Source organism: Populus euphratica, unplaced genomic scaffold, assembly GCF_000495115.2.
Source record: "Populus euphratica unplaced genomic scaffold, PopEup_1.0 scaffold416.1, whole genome shotgun sequence".
In the NCBI taxonomy this organism is placed as follows: Eukaryota; Viridiplantae; Streptophyta; class Magnoliopsida; order Malpighiales; family Salicaceae; genus Populus; species Populus euphratica.
The window spans coordinates 82636-107823 of NW_011500303.1; the positions used below are offsets into that span (position 1 = coordinate 82636).

Genomic DNA, 25188 nt, shown 5'->3' on the forward strand with positions numbered 1-25188 from the left:
TTAATCTCTTCTCTTTCTTGTTTGGAATTTATGCCTGCCCATTTTGACAATTTTATGTCAAATCCTGTAGTTTTTACTTGTGGTTTTTTAAAATACCGCAAGTAAAAGCAGCAATATTAAGTGTCCTTTGGTAATTTCCTCCATTTAGGCACTCATCAACTTTCGGATCACCATGCAATTGGTCTTGCAAGTTATTTCCAAGGAACAATCTTTTCCTTTGCTAATTACTTCTATTTCTTCCTGAATCTTCTTAGGTAAACCTTGAATCATTGTGCAGTTTTTTCTGTTCATATATACCAACAACAAATCAAATATATACCAGAACACATAAAAAAAAAAAAAAGTAAATTCAAAATACTCCCTGATATTTCGTCATTTGACCATTACTAAGCATTTCAAAATGAAAGAAATGATGGAGAGAAGCCGCCTCCATGGTTCAACTATAGGGTTGCTTTCATTTAGCGGATATATATGCAAAGGGTATATAAAAACATAAATATAAAAATAAAAATAAATCTATTTTTATTATATAACTTTTGAATGAATTTTTATATTTTCAAAATAAAAAGAATAAAAAAAACATATTCTCAACAGTAACATACCTCGCTCAATGTCACCCCTAAAATTAGTAGAAAAATCCCACCATAAAACCCACAAGCAATCACCGAAAACAAAGAGAGGCAGCAACAGGAACTCGTACTTGAAGAGGTACAGTTGTTTGGCAGAGTAGAAAGAGAGAGAAGGCAGGAAATGCTTTCAAAATTCAATTGGGAAAGCCAGTTAGCACAATCCAAGTCAATCTTTTGAGGCAGGACACTAGCATCAATGAGAAGTAAGACAGCTACCAGAGCTTCTCTGTTCAAAAAGTACCCTTTTGTAAAGGAGGACCAATCCATTGGAGCAGAATCTGGGGCTTTCGCAAACCTGAAAACAGAGTGGTTATTAAGCACTAATTCAACCACACATTAAAAATACTAATTTCCAAGACAGTTGTTGGTGAAAACAAACAAGATAATTAAGGGTAGTCGTTCAATTCTTTGACATTATGATGAAAACATGAACAATTAATTAGTTATCGTTGACTAAAGCAGAGCATCTGCACATGAGTTCAAAAAGAAATGATGGGTTAAGAATGCACAAGCTGGGAAAGCTCCCGTAGAACAGTTTGTTGCCTTGCTAAAACTGTGGTTATCTTCTACTACAATCTAACATCCACAGTGGCCCATTACGAGAACACAAGTGGATGGCCTTTATCTTTGTCTGGAATTAGTTTTTCTAAGTCCTCATATAAATCATGAAGAGAAACCACCAAAAGAAAAAACAAATGCATGAAGAATGAACAAATGCAGCTTCCACAATCCCATTAAGATAAGTGCACGGTATTCTCATCAGCTTTAACCCAAGACAAATAAGTACATATATACTATTAGGAATTCAGTAAGAGTTGTTAACAAAACCAAAAATCTCATTTTGAAAGACAAAAGTAGCATGGAAAAAGAGTAAGACAAGCAGCCCCAACCCAAGTTTCTTTCAGTACCAGCACTTGCCCTATACTGCATGTACACTTGAAGTCAAGAACTACCTCAAACTGTTAAAAGAAATAACAGGCGAGTAAAAAAAAGCATAATAAATGAGAGTTTAGTACCTATGTTTGAGATGAAAAAAAGAAAGTTAAGGATGCACCCATCAGTCAATGGTTGGTAGAAGAATTTATAAATCTATGCTGCCTGTTCATTGTCAAAGCCATCAGGGTTGGCAAACTAAGAAATTTGCATATGACCCATCCACTATAAACTCAAAATTTGTAACTCCAGTTCTAGAAATAGACCATCACAAGCACTCTAATTTATCATCAAGCCATTGAAGCTATACATATCAGACCATTGTTCAGTAATGTTCCCAGAATTAGATTGCGGAAAACGATATTGGAATCTGCCAGTTTTGTCGAACACAAAACTTTCCATCACAAAAATATTACTAATTGATATAAAAAGAACAAATATACAAATCAATCCAAATGGCATAGACTGGAAAAACAAAATTGTTCCCTTCACAGAATCACTGCAAAACATAGAAGCACCTCAAATTTGCGGGCATACACTCGAAATGTCAACATAATTTTCCTACCTTTCCTCTTTCGGACAAAATGGAGAGAACTACCGCTCAACCGAAGAACCTTACCTAAAAGCAAAACCTTCACTCATCTCCCGAGCTAGATCAGTTGGCAATCTCACAAAGCAGGGAAATTTTCCCTTAATCTCAAGACAAATCCAGCACACTATTCTACTAATCCCCGACGAAGATCAATAATTAATTGCATATCAAAACAGAACCATAAGCAATCCCATTTATTAAAATAAAGAAAATGCAGCCTAGCAAGCATTCTTTCACAAAAAATTAAAACTTTCGAAGCAAAAATCCCTAGCATCAGTTTATTCCACAAAAAAACATTGAAAATAAAATAATAATAATAATAATAATAAAACAGAGAGAGATATCAGAAACACGAGTTGCTTACCCATAACCAGGCAAATCCACAATGTACCATCTTTTATTCACCAAAAATGATTTATCAACTGAATCTTCCCTGCATTGAATAATATATATTTTTTTTAAATCAAAACCCATAATAATTCACACTCCAAAACTAAAATCATCTAACATTTAATTTAATTTAAATATAATTAAAGCATGCAACCTGGGTTCTTAGAAGTGAGAGAAGCTTCTTTCTTTCTGACAAAAGCATTGATAAGTGAAGACTTCCCCACGTTGGACCGACCCAAAATTGCAAACTCGGGTAGCTCGTCTCTCGGACAGTACTTAGCCGCCCCCCCACTCTTAACATACTCAACTTCCTTGATATGGGCATGACCCGCATATGGTCCCACAACAATATTCGAGCCAGGCAAAACCATCTCCTCTGTCACTCCATCCGTGTTTGCACCTGGCGGCACAAAGAGAACTGTACGGACTAACCGGGCCACATCGGGGAGGGGGTGGTGGTTTCGACGTTTTTGAAGCAGATAAATGGCGGGTCGGGGTGGGGCTCGGGTTAGGAAATTTTCGGGTCGAGTAATGGAAAGAGAAGGTTGATGGAAGTGGGTTTCTTGTGTGTAGAGTTAGAGAGGGAGGTTATGACAGAGTGATTAGGCGGTTTCGAAGCAGTAGCATTTCATTTTTGTGTAGTGTAGCTGCTGCCGTTTCTAACCTGTTTCCACATTATCAGGATGTTTCGCTTATGGAACCTTTCGTCCCTCTATTCTCAATTTTATCTCAATTTGGTCTCTCACTGTTATTTATCAAAATCTCATTATTCCATCTCTATTATTCTTTTACCTTTTTCTAAATTTATTTTCGAATCAAATTTGATAATCATACCTTTTATTGCTTTCTTTTTTTACTGTTATTTATGACATAGTCGATGTATAGCTACCCCCAATGATATCCTGACTAAGAAGAGAAACTAAACCATGTGAAGGGGAACTAAAATACTCAATAGTTTTCTATAGTTTTTAATTACTATTTCACAACAAAACAGATAAAGATGCATAACGGTACCCTGACGATAAGTCTACTGAACAGAAACAGTCCATTGGCGATGTAACAGAGCCAAGACCTGGGAAATTAATGGCTCTCCTTTGAGAATCTACAAGCATTTGACCAGAAGCTCAGAATCCATTTCCATTTGCACCGTCTAAATCCGAAATTCCATGCTAAATCCAATCCACCAAACACTGCTTTCATCTCTGTCTGGATTGATGAACACATTCCAAGTTCAACCTGCAATTCCTAAGTTCGATGGTTATTATGATCATTGGTCCATGCTTATGGAAAACTTTCTTCGCTCAAAAGAATACTGGAGCTTGGTGGAGAATGGTGTTTCTATTGCAAATGAAGGAGTTGAAATAACTGAAGCACAACGACAATCTATTGTAGATCAAAAGCTGAAAGACTTGAAAGTTAAAAACTACTTGTTTCAAGCTATTGATCGGACTGTTATGAAAACAATTCTCAATAGAGACACGGCCAAGCATATCTGGGATTCCATGAAGCAGAAATACCAGGGATCTACAAGAGTGAAACGAATACAGCTTCAGGCTCTTAGGAAAGAATTTGAAATTCTACAGATGAAAGAAGGGGAGAGTGTTGATGCATATTTTGCCCGAACACTCATCATAGCCAACAAGATGAAGATTCATGGTGAAAATATACAACAAGTCGTGATCATTGAAAAGATATGGAGATCAATGACTTCAAGGTTTGATTATGTGGTGTGTTCTTGAAGAATCCAACAATCTAGACACATTAACCATTGATGAATTACAGAGTAGTTTACTTGTACATGAGCAAAGGATGAATGGACACCAAAGAGATGAGCAGGCATTGAAAGTTACATATGATAACAGATTTGGTGGAAGAAGAGGCAGTCAAGGACGTGGAGCATTTCAGGGAAGAGGCAGAGGAAAAATCAATCCAGTCTTTAACAAAGCCTTAATAGAGTGTTATAAATGTCATCAATTAGGACATTTTCAGTATGAATGTCCGAAATGGGAGAAGGAAGCAAATTATGCAGAGCTTGAGAAGAAAGAAGAGTTGATGTTGATGTCATATGTGGAGCATAATCAATCAGGACGAGAAGATGTCTGGTTTCTTGACTCAGGGTGCAACAATCATATGTGTGCACACAAGCAGTGGTTTTCTGATCTTGATGAAGACTTTTAGCAATCTGTAAAGCTAGGGAATGATTCAAAAATGGTTGTGCTGGGAAAGGGTACCATACGGTTGCAACTTGCTGGAATTATTCAGGTAATCACAGATGTCTTTTATATACCTGAATTGAGGAATAATCTGTTGAGCATTGGACAAATGCAAGAACGAGGAGTAGTTGTCTTCATCAAACATGGAGTTTGTAAACTCTATCATCCAGAGAGGGGATTTATCGTGCAAACAACAATGTCTGCAAACATAATGTTTATGTTGCATGCAACAATTGCACCGAAGACTACCAATTGTTTTCAAACAACCATTGAAGACAATACTCATCTTTGGCACTGCAGATATGGACACTTAAGTTATAAGGGTCTAAGAATATTGCAGCATAAACAAATGGTCAGAGGATTACCATAGTTAAAAGATTCATCAAAAATCTGCACCGATTGCATGGTGGGCAAGCAACATAGGGAGGCAATTCCAAAGAGAAGTCTATGGAAAGCATCTCAAAGGCTGCAACTAATTCATGCTGATATATGCGGTCCTATCACACCTGTTTCAAATAGCAAGACTAGGTATTTCATAAGCTTTATTGATGACTATAGCAGTAAGGCGTGGATATACTTCCTTGATGAAAAATCTCAAGCATTCACTATTTTTAAGAATTATAAAAACATTGTTGAGAAAGAAGCAGGAACTTTCATTTGCTGTCTGTGTACAGATAGAGGTGGGGAGTTTACATCCTTTGAGGTCAATAATTTTTACAAAGATCATGGTATTAGCAGACAACTCACTGCAGCTTACAAAGATCATGGTATTAGCAGACAACTCACTACAGCTTACACTCCCTAACAAAATGGAGTGGCTGAACGCAAGAATAGGACCATCATGAACATGATCAGAAGCATGCTGTCGGAGAAACAGGTTCCATAGAAATTCTGGCCAGAAGCTGTAAACTGGACAACACATGTGCTTAATCAAAGTCCTACTTTGGCAGTAAAAAAGATGACTCCTGAAAAAGCTTGGAGCGGTGTTAAACCAAATATGAATTATTTTCGGGTCTTTTGATGTATTGGGCACGTTCATGTGCCAGATAATTTGAGAAAGAAGTTGGATGATAACAGTTTTTAATGTGTGCTGCTGGGGATGAGTGAAGAGTATAAAGCATATAGACTTTATAATCCAATATCTGGGAAGATAGTAACAAGCAGAGACGTGGTCTTTGATGAGAATGAGTGCTGGAATTGGCAAGGGAATAATGAAGTATCAGTATCTGATACTCTTGAGTGGGGAGACATGTATGAAGAAGAGAGTGAACGTGATCAAAATGAAGATGAAGAAGAAACAGAAGTTGGCTTACCTTTATGTAATACAGAAGCTAGTGCAGAAGCTAGCTCATCTTCATGCAATCTTGTTAGAGAAAATTCACGTTCACTTACAGCTCACTCAACAGAAGCTGAAACAGCAAGGAGAAGCATAGATGGTTCACCAGATAACTTGCACAATTCCCCTATAGAAGACTCACCAGCAAGCAGAAGCAGAAGAGTGCCATTCTGGATGGAAGATTACGTGAGTGGAGGAGAATTTACAGAAGAAAAAGCTGAGCAAAACTTGCTTTTATTCACCTCACTCACTCATCCAGTCACTTTTGAAGAAGTAGTGAAGTTTTTCAAATGGAGAATTGCAATGAAAATGGAAATAGACGCAATTGAAAGAAATAAAACTTGGGAGCTAACAGATTTGCTAAAGGGATGAAGAAAAATTGGAGTAAAATGGATCTTCAAGACTAAACTCAATGAAAATGATGAAGTTGACAAATGTAAAGCTAGGTTGGTGGTGAAAATGTATGCACAACAACATGGTATTGATTATATTGAAGTATTTACACTAGTTACTAGATGAGATATAATTTAAATGGTGATTGCTTCAACAACTCGACATGGCTGAAATGTGTATCAGCTTGATGTTAAAAATACCTTTCTATATGGCAAATTAAATAAAGTAGTGTTTGTTGAGCAATCACAAGGTTATGAGAAGAAAAGTGAAAAACACAAGGTGTACAGATTAAAAAAGGCATTATATGGCCTTAAACAAGCCCCTCGTACATGGTATAACCGAATTGAAACATACTTTGTCAAAGGAGGATTTGAGCGATGCAACTGTTAACACACTTTATTTATAAAAACAGGAAATGAAGGTACAATTTTGATTGTTAGTTTATATGTTGATGATTTAATTTTTACTAGTAATACTGAAAGTTTATTTGTTAAATTCAAGAATTCTATGAAACTTGAATTTGGTATGATTGATTTGGGCAAGATGAAATATTTTCTTGATGTGGAGGTTCCTCAAAATTCTAATGGAATTTATATTAGTCAAAAGAAATATGCAAAAGATGTTTTGGAGAGATTTGGGATGGAAAAAAGTAATAGTGTGAAAAATCTCATTGTTCTTGGCGTTAAATTAATGAAGGATGAAGAAGGAGCCAAAATAAATGCTACTGTGTATAAACAATTGGTTGGAAGTCTTATGTATTTAACTGCAACAAGGCCAGATTTGATGTATATTATATGTCTTATTAGTAGATTTATGGCAAATCCAACTCAGATACACTTATAAGCTGCAAAAAGAGTGCTTAGATGCTTGAAAGGTAAGGTGAATTTAGAAATGTTTTATCAAAAGGAAGGTAACAAAGAGTTGCTAGCATATACAGACAGTGATTATGTAGGAGATGTGGATGACAGGAAAAGTATTTCTGGTTATATGTTTTTACTTAGTTAAGGAGCTGTTTCTTGGTCTTCAAAAAAACAACTGGTGGTTACTTTATTTACTACTAAAGCAGAGTTTGTAGCAGCTATATCTTGTGCATGTCAAGGGGTATGGATGAGGAGAGTATTGGAAAAACTTGGTAATTCTCAAGGAAAATGTACTACTATGTTATATGACAACAATTCAACAGTTAAGTTATCAAAAAATCCAGTTATGTGCGGGCGCAACAAACACATTGATGTAAGGTTTTACTTTTTGTGTGATCTGACTAGAGATGGAGTTGTGAAACTGAAACATTGTGAGATACAAAAACAAATTATAGATATTATGACAAAACCACTCAACTTAGACATATTTTTGAAGTTGCATAAATTATTAGATGTGTACTACATTCAGTTTTGGGGAGTCATTGTTAAGAATGCTGACATTGTCAAAGTATTTCTATTAAATAAATCATACTATGTAGGATACATAGACTAAGTTTAAAACTGTTTTCCTATTTGTTACCACGTAAATCACGGGTTGTTAAGTTTCCTGTTCAACATCATGTAAGGTTTAAATAAACCAACTGCTACGTTGTTTTCAATAATATAAATGTGCGGCATCAAACATTTGCTGTAAGTTCTTTTATTTCAACATGATCAATAAAAATATGTCTAGCATATCATATATACTCAACATAAGGCTCAAGCCATGAATGATTCGGTGAGAACTTGCATCTCAATAAATTCAAATAATCAATATTATAATCAATAAATTTCTTAAATTAAAATATAATATGAAATAACATATAATAAATAAAGTATCAAACGATTATCTTTTATTATTATTATTATTATTATTATAATATAAAAGTGAAATGTATCGTATTTCACTATTCATGTAAACCATAATAAAATAAATATTTATTTTTATATTCTTTTAACAATCGTTCATACTGATCAAATCAAGTTTTTCTTAATTGTTTATCCAATCAAGAGTGTAGATAGAGTTTATCCAACCTTATTTGAATCACTACAAGCCCGATTGGGTAAAATAATTTTAACTAATAAAATAAATTATTGGGATGGCAGAAAACGACGACGGTTAAAAACTTAATGACCGTTGTCTCTGTCAATTGATTAATAAAAATAAAAATAGTTACAGTGAGGTATGGCGGTCGTAGCTAAGAAATAAAACACTTACTCCGCTAGAGCGCAAGTTATTCTTTTTGGCTTTCGATTCACTTAAAAAAAATATGTCATGGCTAGCAAGATCTATAGCTAATTCTCTCAAATTCGAAGACGACGATCAACAACCAGATAAGAACACCACCGCCACCACAACCTCCGCCCCAACTACCGATAATGTTAATAATAATAAAGATTTATCGAATTCGGAATCGGATCAACAACAATCCGCGACACCTCGTGGAGTCAAAGAAGACCTTACAGATCTCAAAAAAACCCTAACCCGCCAATTATGGGGTGTGGCATCTTTCCTCGCTCCTCCACCCGAATCACCGTTGACGGAGAATCGTTCTCATACTTCGGATCCGGATGGATCCTACGATGATGACGATGACGCTCCATTGATTGCCGGCATTAGGAGCGATTTTGCGGAAATTGGGGGTAGATTTAAGTCAGGGATCACCAAGCTGTCCGGTAACAAAACGGTGTCGGAGTTTACTAAGATTGCCTCCAATTTGCTGCAGCTTGGATCCGAGAGTGATGAGATTGGGGTTACTGCTTCTGCTGTGGGCGTGACTGAAGAAGTTGTGGGTTTTGCTAGAGATGTCGCCATGCATCCTGAGACTTGGCTCGACTTCCCTCTTCCTGATGCTCAAGGGTTTGAAGGTTTTTTTTTTTTTTCTTTTTAAACCAAAACAATGAACAAATATTTTGCCATCTCATAGCTCTAAACACATACAAATTATAATTTCAATCTTTAAATGGTGCATTGCTTCCTAGTCATAGCAATTCGGTGGCTGTGTTGCCTATCAGATCAATAAAGCAACCGCAGTCTAGGCTATTCATGTAAGGTAGTGTTTGGCAATGCGCCTGGGTCCCCTTTGAAAATGTTTCTCAAAATTATTTTGGATAGTTTTGATATACTGATGTTAGAACCGTCAAAAAGCTGGTGAAAAAGCATTAAATTTGATGGCTTTTCGGTCCAAATGCCTTTTGTTTTTGCAAAAATACATTTATCGCATTATTAAACACACTCTTAATGTCGTTTATATAGTCGAACCACTCGTGATTAGGTTGATTCAATTGGTCTAGTAATTACCAATCCATGAAATGTGACACTTAAAGGAGTGCTATCATCATCATCATCATGGTTTTTTTTTTTTTTTTTTTACAATTTAGTTAAAAATTGAAGTTGAAATGAATAATAAGTTACCTGTTCCTTAATCTTACGGGGTTTTTTTTCCCTTCAACTTTTCCTAGTTTGATGTGCATAAGCAACGCCAAAAACTACATGCCAATAACCCATTGAAGTGATTGCATTACTCTATTTGCGTCAGATATGCTTCTCCCACACTCTGCTTGGAAGCAATAAGTCAAGGGTATGTTTGGATCTGATTGTGAGCACGGCTGATTTTAATTGTATATTCTTTTTCAGATTTTGACATGTCAGATGCCCAACAAGAACATGCTTTAGCTGTTGAGCATCTTGCTCCCAGATTAGCTGCTCTGAGGATTGAACTTTGTCCAGGATATATGAGTGAGGGCTGCTTTTGGAAGATTTACTTTGTGCTGTTGCACCCTAGACTCAGTAAACATGATGCTGAACTATTGTCAACTCCCCAAGTATGCTTTTTTTTTTTGGGCAGGGTTGGTTGTTTCACTTTATTTATTTATTATTATTGAGAATTTCAATAGGAAATGTTGTTACACTTCATTTTGGTTCGATAGCAATACACTTGTTTCATTAATTCAATCTATATAACAGTCCTTGTATCTGCACATTATTTTTATTGACATAGAGGACTTGTGTTAGTAAGTTTACTTATTTTGAACTTATAGCATAATCCTAATCGTTCCATCATTGCAGAAGTCATTGTAAATCATATGGTTTTCTATTTTCATAAACATCTTCCTCGCTAATCTGGGCCTAAGTTCTTTATGTATGCATTGCAAAGATGATGAACAGTTCTGCGAAAGAAGCTTTTGATGGTATGATAATTTTGATCCTTGGTCTCTGATACAATAGCTAATGTAAGAAATTGTGATTCGATATGTGTCGCAAAATTTACCAGAATATCATTAGTAGATGTTTTGGACTTGATGATAGTGTCCAGCTTGTTTTTCTATTTGGTCTGAGCCTTTTTTCTTGCCTCAGTATATGACCATTGCTCAACAGAAACTTGAAAGGCAGTTTAGAACCAGGAAATTGATGATAGTGTCCAGCTTGTTTTTCTATTTGGATCAATCTTGACTTCTATATAAGTACTTTTGTTGATGTTAGAACCAGGAAACTGACTCTCTACTATTTAATTTTGGCAGTTATTGGTTATTGTCATTAGTTGATTTCACTTCCATGTGATTTTAACACATTGTGTTCCTTTATTGTGTTGTGAGCAATTAACTTGATTATCTGCATCGCTAACTGCTTATGTATGCTTGCAGATAGTGGAGGCAAGAGCGATGTTGTCGCATGAGTTACAGAACAAAGCCAAGGCAAAATCCACTCCAGATTGGTCTGGAGTTGACACTTCTAATGTAAAAGCTGATTTGCTACATGAAGAGTCTCTGTCTGTGCCATCTTGTGCCAAGTCTGAATCGGTTCCAATCATGACATCTGGCATTGAAGCAGTCTCTCCCACACTTGCAGCCAAGACATCTGATAATGAAGCAGCCCCTTCCTTTGTTTCTGCTGAATCGGAAACAGAAAAGCATCCAGTTGAAAGTACTCAGATGCAAATTATTGACAAATCCGTGGTAGAGGAAGGAAAAGTTGACCAGACCAAGCATCAACATTCATCATCTAGTTCCTCCTCTGGGATTCTGGAAGAGAAAATTGACGATGATGGTGATGATTGGTTGAAAGATGATAGTTCAGAAATGATTGGTGTCAGTGGATCCTCTATGCCTCTTGGAAATGAAGAGGATGTCTCATTCAGTGATCTTGAAGAGGATGATGGAGATGAACCTGCAAGTTACAAGAAAGTGGCATCAGGCTCTGATTGTGCAACAAAAGGATCACAAGATTGGGTTCAGCTGAGCAGAAGCTCTGCTGACTCAGTCAAGGATATCAAGCACGTTAGCATAAAAAATGCTGGGTCTGAGAAGGTAAGTGCTCGCAACTCTGAAAACAAGGAATCTAGTGATTGGCTTGATGTTGATGACATTGATGTGATGTGATTTTGCCTTTAAAGCTTTCATGTCGCATGTTGTTCTTCTTATCTTTTTTTTTTTTTTTAATTTCCTTATTGTGAATATCTTGCATGTGGTTTCTTCAGACCGAGTTGGGCTGTGTAACTTTATATTCCAATGTAAATAATTCCAATGTAAATTGGATTATCATATTTGCATGAAATATGTATTTATGTAATAATTTAACACATTCCGATGCAACACGCGATCTTGCTTTGATGTGGAGATAGATGAGGTTGGCAATGTGGTAGCTGAATTCATAACTGTTACTCTGAATAGTAAATTGCATCAAGATAACAGAAAGAAAAGGAGACGTCCCGAAAAAGCACATCCCAATTATATTTTCATAGAATTTGGAATAATTTTCTGTTAGCCAGCATAACAGGTAATGGATTGCTGTCCTAGTTTTTGCAAACTGAAATTAGATGGTCATTTCAAGAATTTGGAATAATTTTGCTTGGAGTTGGCGTGGGAGGTATTAAAATCAGAAGAGTGTTACCTACAGTATGCAGTCTATTCATGCAATTATACAAACAGATGACTTGAATGTCCATGCAACACTGTTGATCCGGAGAAAACTGTGCAAGACAATGCGTGGATTTGATTTTAATCTTGCCATGGAGAGCGTTCATGCGTGGGGCAATGGTTAAGTTATATTAAAGAGACAAGCTCATTGATTTTACTAAAGAGATGGGGCTAACGTATAATTTACTCTAGAAACAATTGAATTTGAGAACAATTCTGAGATATTGCAACCTGGAAAATAGAAGTGACGAGATGTTTACTAAGAATAATTCCTTCGATTGCTTGGAGGTAAATGCTATATGCTCATGATTGATCATTCCAGTGGATGCTACTGAGCTAGGAAGATAAAATACTCATGATCTTATGGAGCTGAAATTGCTTGAAAGCCTCTTAAGCTGTGACCAAAATAGGCTTCCTGGAGAGAGCCGTGGCTTTTCTTCATCTATGCTGCCGCTGCTATATCTGCTAATACTACCTGCCAAGGGAGTTTTGGAGGTTTTTGGTGTCCAGCCTGGTGATTTGTTAACTACCACAACAGATCCTCCCATCTCTTTTTTTACCTCATCTATTGCTTGTGGATCTGCTTCGCATCCTGAAGCATCAGTAACATAGAAGGAACCAACTGCCCTATCACCATTTGTTCCAATCTCAGCCCTTGATATTGATAGCCCGTTCTCTCGGAACGCCCGTGTCACATTCGAGAGGAGTCCCATTCGGTTGTGAGTGCAAATGTCCAGCCTCACTCCCTGCAGAACATAATTCAGTCACAAGTTAGTAATGATTGCTTATGCTCGAGAAACTGTACCGATTAGTGGTATTTTGATTATGCGGGTTAACGGAGTACAGTTGCTTAAAAATTTGGCTTGGGTCCGGTCTTACGTTGACCTTTCCGGCCGAGTTCAATAAACGTAAGCTAGCTTTTACCGTACATACATGGGATACTCTGCGCTCAATGGCAGCAATCAAGCATTGGGTTAGTTTATGCCTTTCGCTCTCTGTGTCCAAAGTACACCCATCCTGCTGCCGAATGAAGTACTCCTGCAACATCCAAATTCCGAGCAAGCATCAAATAGCCAATTGTCATGCGATTTCAGTAAACAAGAAGTTACGATCTGAAAGAAATGCATGTTGATGTCGTACCTGATCGGCCATGGTTCCCTTAGCGCTAATCGCAGCATGGAACACAACATACTGCATATCAGTTAGAGCGCAGAGTGTATCAAACAAGAGTTTGGGCCTGTCTCTACTCCTGACATTCACCACAGAGTACCCCTTCTCCTTACAAGAATCAATAGATACATGAATTTTAGTACAGTTATTTCTATGTGCTAAACCCCCTCCATTGCATCCCTGACATGGTTCGTAGTCCATGTTGGCGTACATCAACTGGTGGAGCCTCCGCCCCGTGTGGGTCTTTTTTCCTGGTGCTGGAGCCGTCAGTCGCACGCTCCTCCTCTCCCCCACCCCATGATGAGCCTCCACAACATTCTCCAACTGCTCTTGCACATGTGCTAGTCTCTTTGGATCTGTGATGGGTCCTCCTTGGAACCCATCTTCCATGTAGATTATGGAAGCTGCTCTCTTATTGTGGGTCCATACCGCGGAAGCCGTGACATGGCACTCCAACTTGGAAAGCACCGCTGATATTTCGGAGAGCAGACCTGGTCGATCAGTCCCAATTATCTCCATGGCCGTGTGATCTGTTGACGCGTATGGTGGCCTAACTTCTCTGTGGAGAGAAGTTTGCGATAACTTCGATACCCCTCTTCTTCTATCTACACACAGTGCCTATTTTTGTTTATCGTTCATTTGTTATTACATAAAAGTAGAGCATCCATAACCATATCAAAAGCATGACAAAAGGCTTCAGGTATAAATATCTATACATGACCATTAAGTATACTTGTACGTGTATGGACGGATAGAGAGACCTGCTGAATGTAAAGTATGAGGCTATCGTCAGTGAGTTTGCTCCCAAGCTGGTCAGTCACGTGGAACACTGCAATACCATTCCATGCAATCAAAATAAAAACAAACCCGCATGAAAAAGGCAAAGGCAAGAACAAGACATTACTACAAACACAGAGGAGTGATGCAAGCATGGTCTTTTATTTTGCTGGGTGGGCACTGACCTTCCATGAACCATCCCCCATCAGAGGAAATATATGATTTGGATATAACAAGGTCAAGATCTGTCAAGACTTGGACCATCTCTAATAGAATCCCCTGCTTGTTTGCACTGTCAACCTGCAACACAATGACAGCGAAATACATAGCAAGGCATATAAATGTATATGTTTCTCAATTTTAATGAAACCTTGGGGCTAACAATTTATGAAAAGATCAATAGTGCAATTTGGGATGACAGGTAGAAAACTGCTTCTCTGACATTAAAGCTTAATGACAGCAGAAGAAGCTTTTCTTTTTCTTTTTGAAAATAACAATTTGAGTTCCAGTGGCTATACACTCGGTGGGTCAATCACAGAGAATCCAAAAGGGATCTCCATCTCTTACTTAGGGCAAGTGAGATTGATGGGATCTTCTACACCTACAACTAGGGTCCCATTATAAGTTATCCACGAACTAGAAACTGCTAAGTGTTAATATCAAGACAACAAGTTGTGTAAACTATGGTTATAAGATCCAATGGGTGAGTTGACTTACGAGTTTGATGAATCAATCTAAAATAATATATTTTTGAATGTATAGAAAAAAAAAATGACTAGTCCGAAGTAAAACTCGCAGGGTCAAGCTCTGGATCGGTAGGTAGATCACTCAATTAACATGTCAAGCCGAACAGATTTTTATAAATATTATGTAAACCAACAAGAAAAATATATCAGTTAAATACTTACAGGTCTAAAATCAATTGGGATTGCAAATAAAGTGTAAATAATGATAATGGGAGTAATCACCTTAATAAGAGTGCAATCTTGGTATGTTTCATTGTCTACGCAAACTCTGCACCACCAAAACCAGCAAAATCAAACAAACAATATACAAGAGCATATACATTCAAGAAATCAAAAATATTTTGACTTATACCTTGGAGGATAAATTCTTTCCATGAGGGATTCAAACTCTGCATCGATATAAGGCTTATAAGCTGTTATCTCCATGTGTATATCTTCTTAATCAGCAGCAGTGCTTCAAGGTTTGCTTGGCCTTGGAAATCACCAGAACTATTGTGTACATATCATCCTTTACAATCTATATATACACGTATATTCATAACACGTGCAAAAGAAATTCAGGAACGCGTTAATACAATACAATAATATATAAATTAATTGCTTGGGGAAGAAGAGGTGGAGATAAAAATGCGGCTGTTAGGCCATCTTGTTTCTTAAGATTTTATAGAAACATGAAGATTACAAATTTACAACACATTAACAGCAATATCACCTCATCAAATATTTTCTTTGATATATAAAACGAAAAAAATATGTGTTTGAATCCGTCTTTGATTCAATCATAAATGATGGTTCATTGACCTACACACACACACACAAATCAAATTTGAGCAGAAATTAACGCATCCTGAAATTTTCTTGGGTGAAATTGTTGAGAGAAAGATTGATCTTTAATCAAGGATATATAAATTTCTTGAATATATATAGAAAGAGGGGGAGGAAGAGGAGGAATAACTACAAAAAATATATATATATTAATTACCTTGTGAAACAGCAAATCATATATGCAAAACACACCTCAATTCAGGAGACGAAAAGCTTTGTGTTGTCTTGTGTGTGAGAGATATGGAAGATGAACCAAGAGGTGGACTGTGGATGGGCTAATTTTAGAGCGTTTTCTTGGTGCCTTGAGAGTTATATATGGCAATAGCAGGCAACAGGCCAAGCTAATCCCTAAGGCCATGGCCAAGGCCAAACTTGGAATGCAAATCCCACTTTTTTATTTTCTTCCTTTTTTACATTTTCCTAGTTTTCCTTTTCCGGGATTAATCAGAACGTGTTTGCATAGGATTAAAAGGTACCTGGGACGAGCACTGAGACTTTCATTGGGTTTTTGCCACGTATACAGTCCATGACATGTGCCAGTTGGTTTTCAACTTAAGGGTGAGAGGAATTTAGAACTTCTCTGGAATCCATGCCATCCATGAATACCACTCACTACAGGCGGTCATCAGTCAAGAAGGAAGCACGGAAGAGGACGAAGAGTGGGTGATTTTATAAAAAAATATCACGAACAAGACCATATTGTTTAATTTAAGTCAAACAAACAAAGAAAAATAAAAATATATCAGAACACAGGAAAGTGACAAATCCTTGTTCGTTCGTCAAATCGATGGACTCATGTTTTCATTATGATTATTGACTCGTTTCATCATTAATGTTTTAGTTCCATAGTATATTAATTGTACATTTTTTTATCCGATTTGGGTCAAACAAATCATTTTTTTAATTTGTTCCATGATTAAAAACAAATACATGTGTTGAGATATTTTAGGAGGAAGGATTAAGCATTCCTTCCTAGCTAATGCTATTACATTAAATTGCAGGAAAAGTGGAGGCAATGTCATCCAAAATCAGCGAATGTTGAGGGAGCTTGGTCCACATTTTTCCTAGTAGTATAAAAGATTTTTTTTTATTTTTTTTTATTTTTTTTATTTACGTGGGGTGTCCGGGTCAGCTTGCGCGCACCACAACTAATCCCCACGGCCCACTGAATACCTTGCAAAACCAGCAGGCAGGTAAGACAGCGCGGGACTGACAGACGTGCAATTCCAGGGCTCGAACCCATGACAGCGGAAGGAGCAAGATTTCTGCCACCGTTAGGGCAAGTCCTTGGGTGCTATAAAAGATTTTAATCCTAGGGGCTGGAGTTGGACCATTTAGTGGGTGTAGGCTGCCGATCTAACTAATTTGGAACCTGAATCAAACAAAACCATTGGATTGAAGTTGCAAATTCATATCTTTTAACATAAAAAAAAATGATGTGAAGTAGCGTATTGTTTCGTGTCCGATGCAATATGATATGATGCGCCCTTAGAATATATTATAGTTATTAAATTTAGTGGGGGTTAATAAAATAATTTGAAACCTACTCCGAGTCAATTTTTGCTTGAGCTGTTTTAAACATTCATTTAATCAAATTTAAATTATCATATATAAGTTGACTTATAAACTAATTGATTTTATAGGATGTTATTGATTCCATCAGGTCAACTTTAAGGGATTAAAATATAATTAAAATGAAACTATTTTTAGATATTTTGGCATTAGCTTTGAAGTCTAAATTCATTGTTTCCTTTTAGTTTTTCCAAGTGCAATAACAAATATTAATAATGTGTCCTCTTATGTATCTAGAATTATGCATTGAGTAATATAAATATGTGTGTTGAGAGTATTGTAATCCAAGTTCAAGTTCGTAAGACTTGCTTTTATACGAAAGTAATACGAGAGAGACTTGTTTTTCATCATGCTTCCTTCACATTTACTCTGCTTTCAAGTATTCACAATAAAGTGGAATTAAAGCTAGTTTAATCTCGTGGGGCATTTTAGAAATTAGTTAGAGCATGTATGTTGAAGGAATAAATTATAAAAGCAAATGGACAGTGGATGTGCAAGATGATAGAGCCCAATAAAAAAAATTAATACCTTACATCAAGAGAGATAGAATAAGTTTAAGAGACTGCACAAGAGAAAGTGTTATACAAAGAAGATCATACATGGAAAAAAAATAAAAAAGAGAAAGAAAAGAGTGTTCTTCCTAAAAATAAGATGGCAAATTGACCGATGAACCATGATAAGAAAAAAGCAACAATATGATAAAGAGTAAATCAAAATAAAATGATCATTGAAAAGTCATATCTTGAAAGAAATATGTATGACTAGAAAAATATGACAAAAGCTATAACCAATGACTAAGAATAATCATGCTAAGATAAATATAATTACTAAAGAAAAGGATATTGAAAAGATGATAATGAGATGATATTAACTAGCTATAAAAAAAAAAAGTAGCTAAGACAAATATATATATATATATATATATATATAAAATTCTTTTCAAGATGAAGATAAAATAGTAGAGATAAAGATTCAAGAAAGATATTCTCAAAATAAAAACATTAAAGTTTTTATTATCAACAAGAGATAAGAAGGTAACACCAACCATGATCTTCTAATACATTTCAAATTTCAAGAGTTATAAGATTTTTTAAATTAAAATAAAGTGTTGGCATTAAGTTCGAAGTCTACATTAAAAGTGTCATTTTAATTATTCTAGTTAAATGCATATATAATATTAATGATGCGATCATTTAATTTTTAAAATTCTTTATATATATATATATATATATATATATATATATATATATATTGAAAGAGTTGTAATCTACATCCATAAAACTTATTCCCTTATGAATGAGATATGTTTATGTTATATTTCCTTTCTCTTTTTAATTATTTTCAACAAGATAAAATTATCAACTCAAGTTAACTTGAATATTTTTAACTTAATCTATCAAATTGCGACCTGTATCATGGACTCTATTGAATTTGATAACTTTTCTTCTTAACTGTATTTACTTAATTATATGATAATAAAAGTATAGGCTTGCAAAATCATGCACAAACTAGATGTTGGGGTGTTTATTGCAGATTGTGATAACCTTAAAAAAAAATTAAAACTAATTATAAAAACTAATTTGAAATTAACCAAATATCAAAGGATAGAATAGAAAAAAAATAAAATGACTTTGATATAAACCCATGGTTAAAGGATGAAACTAGCCAAAACGAAAATCAAAGGACAAAAATAAAAGAAAAAAGAAGGGGAATGAAAAACAAAAAAGAAGGCTTTACCCAACTATATTAGTATGAACTAGCTAGATGGCTTATACTACACTATAGGTAAGTTTTTTCACAATGTAAAAAAATATTCACGTGACATTAATATTTTCAAATAAGCAAAAAATATCTAAGATTAAAGTAATTGAAAATGATCGTTCGTGTTGTCAGAAAACCAACATAAAAAGTAAAGTATAAAAATATCATAAAACGAATATCTCATGTTTATATTCAACTAATTGATTTAACTTAATTCAAAAACAAATATTCTTATAAAAGCTAAATTCAACAAGATAGAAAAAAAGAAGTCCAAGGTAACCATTTTTTTTAGAATGAATGGAAATTCTCATTAAAACCAAAAAAAGAAGTAAGAAACATTTGAGAATTAGACTAAAAAATAATAAGCCCAAAAAAAGGAAAAAATCAAACAAATCCAAGTAAATATTCTTAACTCAGGTTAATTTTTCAAACTTATAATCCGTTAAATTTTATATTTGGACTCAATCAATAAGCTCAATATCCAATAGCAATCAATTTAATATTAAAAGATTAAATAAATTAATATAATTTAAAAAATTCCTTTTAAAAAAGTAAGATCTAACAAAGATGGGGAAAATACCCAGTGTAATACCCAACTAATTTAGAGTGTGTTTGGTATTGTGGTAGCTGTTGTGGTTGTGATTTGAAAAAAATTGTTTCATAAAAAGTACTTTTAGTTGAGGTTGATTTAAAAAAATAGGTGTTTGGTTAAAACTGTGGTTGAAATTGAGGTTGAAGAAAAAGTAGTTTAATGTGTTTGGTTAAAAATGCTTTTGAAATTAAGGTTATAAAATAATTTTAAAAAATATATATTAATATTGATAGTTTTAAATTTAAATATTGTAGAATTAATTACTCGTATTACATCATGAAATAAATAATACTTTATATAAAATATTTTTTTTATTATTTTATTAAAATATTTATAATTTCATTACGTTTAAAATTTATCCGATAAGAACTACAATTTTCATAATATTTTGAGCGTGTAATAAAATTAGATAAAATATTATCAGGTATAAAATTGATATTATAGTGTGAGTGAATTTAATTCACTATACACTAGTTTTTCAAGAAAAACAATATTGTTCACATCACAGTGAAAATAAATTTAATTTATTCTAAACTAGTTTTTTTTAAAAAAAAATATTAATAAAATTAATACTAAAAAAAAGTGTGTAAACAATGCAAGTGAATTGCACTGTTCACTGAACAGTGCAATTCACTCTTCTATACAAGTTTTTTTTTTAAAAAATTGTTAACACTTAAAAAAAATGTGTAAATAGTGCAATTCACTCTTGAATAGTGCAAGAGAATTGTTGTTCGTTATTTTTCAAGTGAACAGTGCAAATCTTTTGCACTGTTCACTGAACAATGTATTCTACATTGTCCATACTAATTAAAATTAGTGTGAATAGTGTGTACAAAGCAGCAAAATGTTGCTTCTTCTTTTCCTGTGTCTCGGACGCAAAAAAACATGGGATCCATGCACAGTAAAATGTGTTTTTTTACCAAACGGGCTGTATTTGCGTTTTAAACAAAACGCAAACACAATCTCATTACCAAACATGTTTTTAATATTGAAAAATAAAATAAATTATTTTTATTTAATTAAAAAATTTCTTTAAAAAATTAAAAAGATAGAAAAAACAATGAAAACCTTAACAAAGCTCTTAAACCTGTATTAATATTTCAAACTCACAACTCATTAAATACTAAATCCAAACTCAATCAAGAAACTTAACACTTAACAAATTTAATGTAAAAAATGAAATGACAAAATAAAAAAGAAAATCAAAGTAAAACCAGGTAAAAAAATAACAATAAAAAAATAAAGATTAAATTCAATAGGATAAAAAAACTCAAAAAAAATAATTAAAAAAAAATAATTTTAAAAACTATTTTTAAAAAATAAATAATAATTAAAATAATAAAAACCAAATCTAAATAAAAAAAAATCCATGGGTTGCATTGATTTTTAACATAGTTAACTAGAATGAGAGAGAAAAGGAATAAAAAATAAAGAAATGGTTGTTGACTGCGAACTAGAGGTTATGAAGTAACACACACTGAGAAGATTTTATTACCGCCTTGAAAGCCACCGTTTGACCAAGTAAATCCTGAGCATGCGTTGCCATATCTTTCCCGGAGCTCCCACATGCCTCCTTAAAAAATGCTTAAATAATATTATATATTTAATAAAAGATGCATTAACCCCTTTGTTAAGTTGTTTATTACTGAAAACCAAAACAAAAATACAATGATACCCTTGTATGTTGGTGTTTTTGTTGGCTTCCCAGGATAATTTTGATAATTTACTGTGCAATTAAACATGAAAAGTAAAAAATATCTCTAAGTGAGATAAATGTCATTTTGCTTTTAAAGATAAAAAAATAATTATATTATGAAAGCAAGGTGCAGAATAATCTACTCTCAATTAACTCAATAATACCTAGGGAACCCCTAAAATAGATAAAAATATCCCTAGAAGCAATCCTTGCAATTTTGCCACGAAGAACAAAAATGTCAAAACATTGTTTTAATCTATAATATTTTGAGTCTAAGCTCGTTTTCCTTTAATTTTTTTTAATAGTGATGCAATTTTACCCCAACTATTTTAGTGTATAGTATAGTAGAGCTAATCATGAATTCTTTAAAAAGGAAAAAAAAGAAAAAGCATGCGATATTAAGCTTCTAAACTAGAGGGACTAAATATTTATGTTACTTAAAATATACGGACTACAAATATTTTGGTCTTTTTTTTAAGGTTGTTAGATGAGCTTCGAAGCTGATCGTGACTCTTCTCGAATCCAGAAAGAGAAACAACTGACTGCGTGCACGTGCACACATAAACTTCCCTTTCCTTCACTTCTCTGCAACCGCCTTGACATCACGTCCCTTTCCTTCTCTCCTTCTCAGATTTTCCCTTCTTTTTTAAGCAAGCAAGAAGATAAAGAATCAACATTAACATTTGCAATACTCAAGTTGCTTGAAAGACTACTACTTGCGGTGGGCTGGTATGATTCTTGAATTTCCATCATCAAGTTGATATGGACCTGCAGTTGCTGAAAAAGGGTCTTCTTGATTATACCAGTAAAAACAAGAGGCGGGCTCTTTTGTTAGCAGCTCTTGGTTTCTCTACATATACTGCCTATAACGCTTATCACTTTCCTTCATTAGCTGAAAAACGAAAGAGAATGTCAAAACTGTTTGTAGCTTTAGTTGCTATTGCACATCTTATCTCTGATTCTGCTGAAACTATTGGGGTTGTCTCTAAGGATTTTAAAGATTTTTTTCTGTCAGAATCAGACCAAATTCCCAATAGTTTAAAGCAAATTTCTAAAGTGGCAAGGTCTAATGAGTTTTCAGAAGGATTAGTTACCCTTACACAAGCTTTTACTGTGGGAATTTTGCGTGGTTACCAATCCCATGCAAGAAGTCATCATGATGCTGGTGCATGGGGATAGGAATAGCAAAGTCAGTCGAAGTTTCTTGGACAAGGGTTATGAGAAGCCTGCTTCTCCAACTGGGTCTGGTTTTGTTTCTGTTATGGTTGGAAGCTTTGCTAGGAACTTGGTTCTGGGATTGTATGAAGGTGGTCTGAATTCAATTTCAGATTTGAATGCTGCTGCTGATGGCCACGATTCTTTTCAAAAAGTGATGGAAGCGGTTTGTGGTGATAAGGGTAGAGAGCTGACTTCAGTTATTTTGGAGCACAGCAGTTACGGTTTACCTTGACAGGACTATGCATATCAACACCTATGACGATATTTTTGCTGGATTAACCAATCCTAAGCACGAAACCAAAATGAGAGAGGTGTTGGTACCAATCTGTAATGGTGCAATTGAGACTAATGTCAAGACATCTCATCAAGTCTTGACAAATGATGATTCTAACTTGAATTCGGGTTCCGATTCACCTTATTTGGCCATTTATCAAGAAGAATGTGCAATAGAGGATGGGGTATCCGGGAACGAAGCATTTTTTAGTGAATCTATGACAAGAAAGTCAGTTGCTGAGGTTAAGGAGAACGGTTGGGTTAATAAAGTGTCATCTGCTTTGGCAGTCCCAAGCAACAGGAGGCTTGTTCTCGAAGTAACTGGGAGGGTTACGTTTGAGACTGTTCGGTCTTTCCTGGAGTTTCTGCTGGGGAAGCTATATAATGGAATGTGGAGATGCGTTGATTTTTCTCATCAAGTTGTTTTTGACACTGGTATTGAAGTTGTGAGATATGTCAAAGCAAAATCCTCTGTTATTGCAACCCTATGCATTTCTTTTTGCTTGCACATACTGGATGCTGCTTGGATTCTGGTTCCAGCTTAAGTGGTTGAATGTTTCTACATCACTTGTTATTGAATTCACTCAAGTCTTTCATGCCACTTTTTGCGCGAAGAATGCGAGATGTATCTAATTTCTTTGTACAGCTGAGTTCATCTCCCATACCAGAAGAATAAGGTTATTTGTTGACTCAATCTTGCTTCTTACTACAGAAGCTTCTTGTGTTTAACCCGTTTTAAAACTGGTGCAATACTTTTATTTGTGTGGTAATGTTGAAGAGAATACATGTTTGGTGAAAGTACCTGTAGTTGGTTAATGGCACCAGTTCTAATTATCCTTATACACCCGTAAGATGAAAAGGAATATAGTCCGATAATTTGACAAAATCCTCTGTTATTGCTTCTGGATGCATTACTCTGTGCTTGCACATATTCGATACTCCTAGTGTTGTGTGCCAGTTTGAATTGTTGAATGATTCTGTATCATTTGCCATTAATTTAGTTTAAGATTAAGAGACCATATCTGCAGGTAAAGGAACTTGTTAGTAGTTTGTCGACAATGGTCGCTTCGCATATATTCTTGGGAGCACAATCGTACAACGTATATAGTTGAAGAAGTTTAAACGCAGGAAACTTGCCTGCAGGCATGCTTTATCCTTGTAAATCTATGAATACCGTGCATATGGAGTGCAGTTACATGATTCAATTTTATTTCTATTTCGCACTGGCTTTGTTTGGATTTTACAGTTATAAAAGAAGACTTCATCGATGACAGATTGTGCTTATAATGGCATCAATTTGAGCATGTTGATTGTAGACCTCCCCGAGTAATGACTATGAATTGCCTGCTGAGAATTTGAGATAAAATTCTTCGGTGACTAAGAGGAACAATGCAGTGCCCAGTGCGGTTGGATTATAAACTTACTGCACTCCAGTGTTGAAGATTACTTTCAACTTCTGATTAGCATTTTAACATGGTTTAGGTAGCTTCCTAGATCATGCTCTGATTCTGTTTTGCATGTTGTGACTTTCTGATATATTTTTCCCATCTTGTTTGGCTGTTACAAACTTGTACATTAGCTTTAGTTTTTGGTTACTGTTTCAGGATAAAAGTGACGGGGATAGTGGACATAGAAATGGCATGTGTCCATGCATTTTCTGTTTTGAAAGTACAAGAATTTACTCCAAAACTATTATAGAGATTGATTTATTATATGTCTCTATAAGTTTAAGGCAGCCCTATGTATTGATGTCATGAAAGCCAAGATAGTGTCAGAATATCTAGTAGTTGCATGTTTTCTCATGAAATGGGGCAAGGCAGAATGCCTTTTCTGTTTGAAGATTTCCTTTTTTTGAACATGGTGCAAGTCTTTTGGCGGGATTTTGATAAAGCAATGGCTTTAGTCGTGCAGTTTTGCCACAGGCTGGTGATGTTTGCGGATCCTAAACCATATCACGTATAAATTTTCTTTTAGGATTACATCACTTGGCTTAGATACTTCTGCTCGTAGCCATCCGGGTTTTTAACCCTTTAGATTTTCAGGTTCTTCCTCAGGAATTATCTACCTAGTACTGAGGTTTTTTGGGCCTCAAATTATAAATTGTTTCATAGATTCGTTTGAGTTATGATTCGTAATTAAGTGGGATTTAAAATGATTGATTGTGAATTGGGATTAGGTTTTTTCTCTCTCTCCATG

General features: G+C 34.9%; 2 protein-coding genes and 2 pseudogenes across 4 annotated transcripts; 2 read left to right on the plus strand and 2 right to left on the minus strand.

Moving 5' to 3' along the window:
- Positions 1-238: 238 nt before the first annotated feature.
- Positions 239-3205, minus strand: LOC105113385 (GTP-binding protein At2g22870-like; annotated as a pseudogene).
- A 5437-nt stretch (positions 3206-8642) lies between these two features.
- LOC105113387 (uncharacterized) lies at positions 8643-12038 on the plus strand. Its single transcript, XM_011009545.1, has 3 exons — positions 8643-9314; positions 10084-10271; positions 11091-12038. The coding sequence occupies exons 1-3, from the start codon at positions 8717-8719 to the stop codon at positions 11823-11825; spliced, it is 1521 nt and encodes a 506-aa protein (XP_011007847.1). The 5' UTR covers positions 8643-8716; the 3' UTR covers positions 11826-12038.
- Positions 11885-16427, minus strand: LOC105113386 (uncharacterized). 3 transcript variants are annotated; one of them, XM_011009544.1, is made up of 8 exons: positions 16357-16427; positions 15408-15572; positions 15278-15323; positions 14495-14609; positions 14294-14361; positions 13503-14150; positions 13296-13400; positions 11885-13108 (listed from the first exon to the last, which is right to left on the minus strand). In XM_011009544.1, the coding sequence occupies exons 2-8, from the start codon at positions 15479-15481 to the stop codon at positions 12716-12718; spliced, it is 1449 nt and encodes a 482-aa protein (XP_011007846.1). In that variant the 5' UTR covers positions 15482-15572; positions 16357-16427; the 3' UTR covers positions 11885-12715. The 3 variants fall into 3 exon arrangements, with proteins under 3 accessions (XP_011007846.1, XP_011007845.1, XP_011007844.1); XM_011009543.1 differs by lacking the exon at positions 16357-16427 and adding an exon at positions 16073-16335; XM_011009542.1 differs by lacking the exon at positions 16357-16427 and adding an exon at positions 16038-16335.
- A 5687-nt stretch (positions 16428-22114) lies between these two features.
- Positions 22115-23665, plus strand: LOC105113389 (protein PHLOEM PROTEIN 2-LIKE A10-like; annotated as a pseudogene).
- Positions 23666-25188: the final 1523 nt, after the last annotated feature.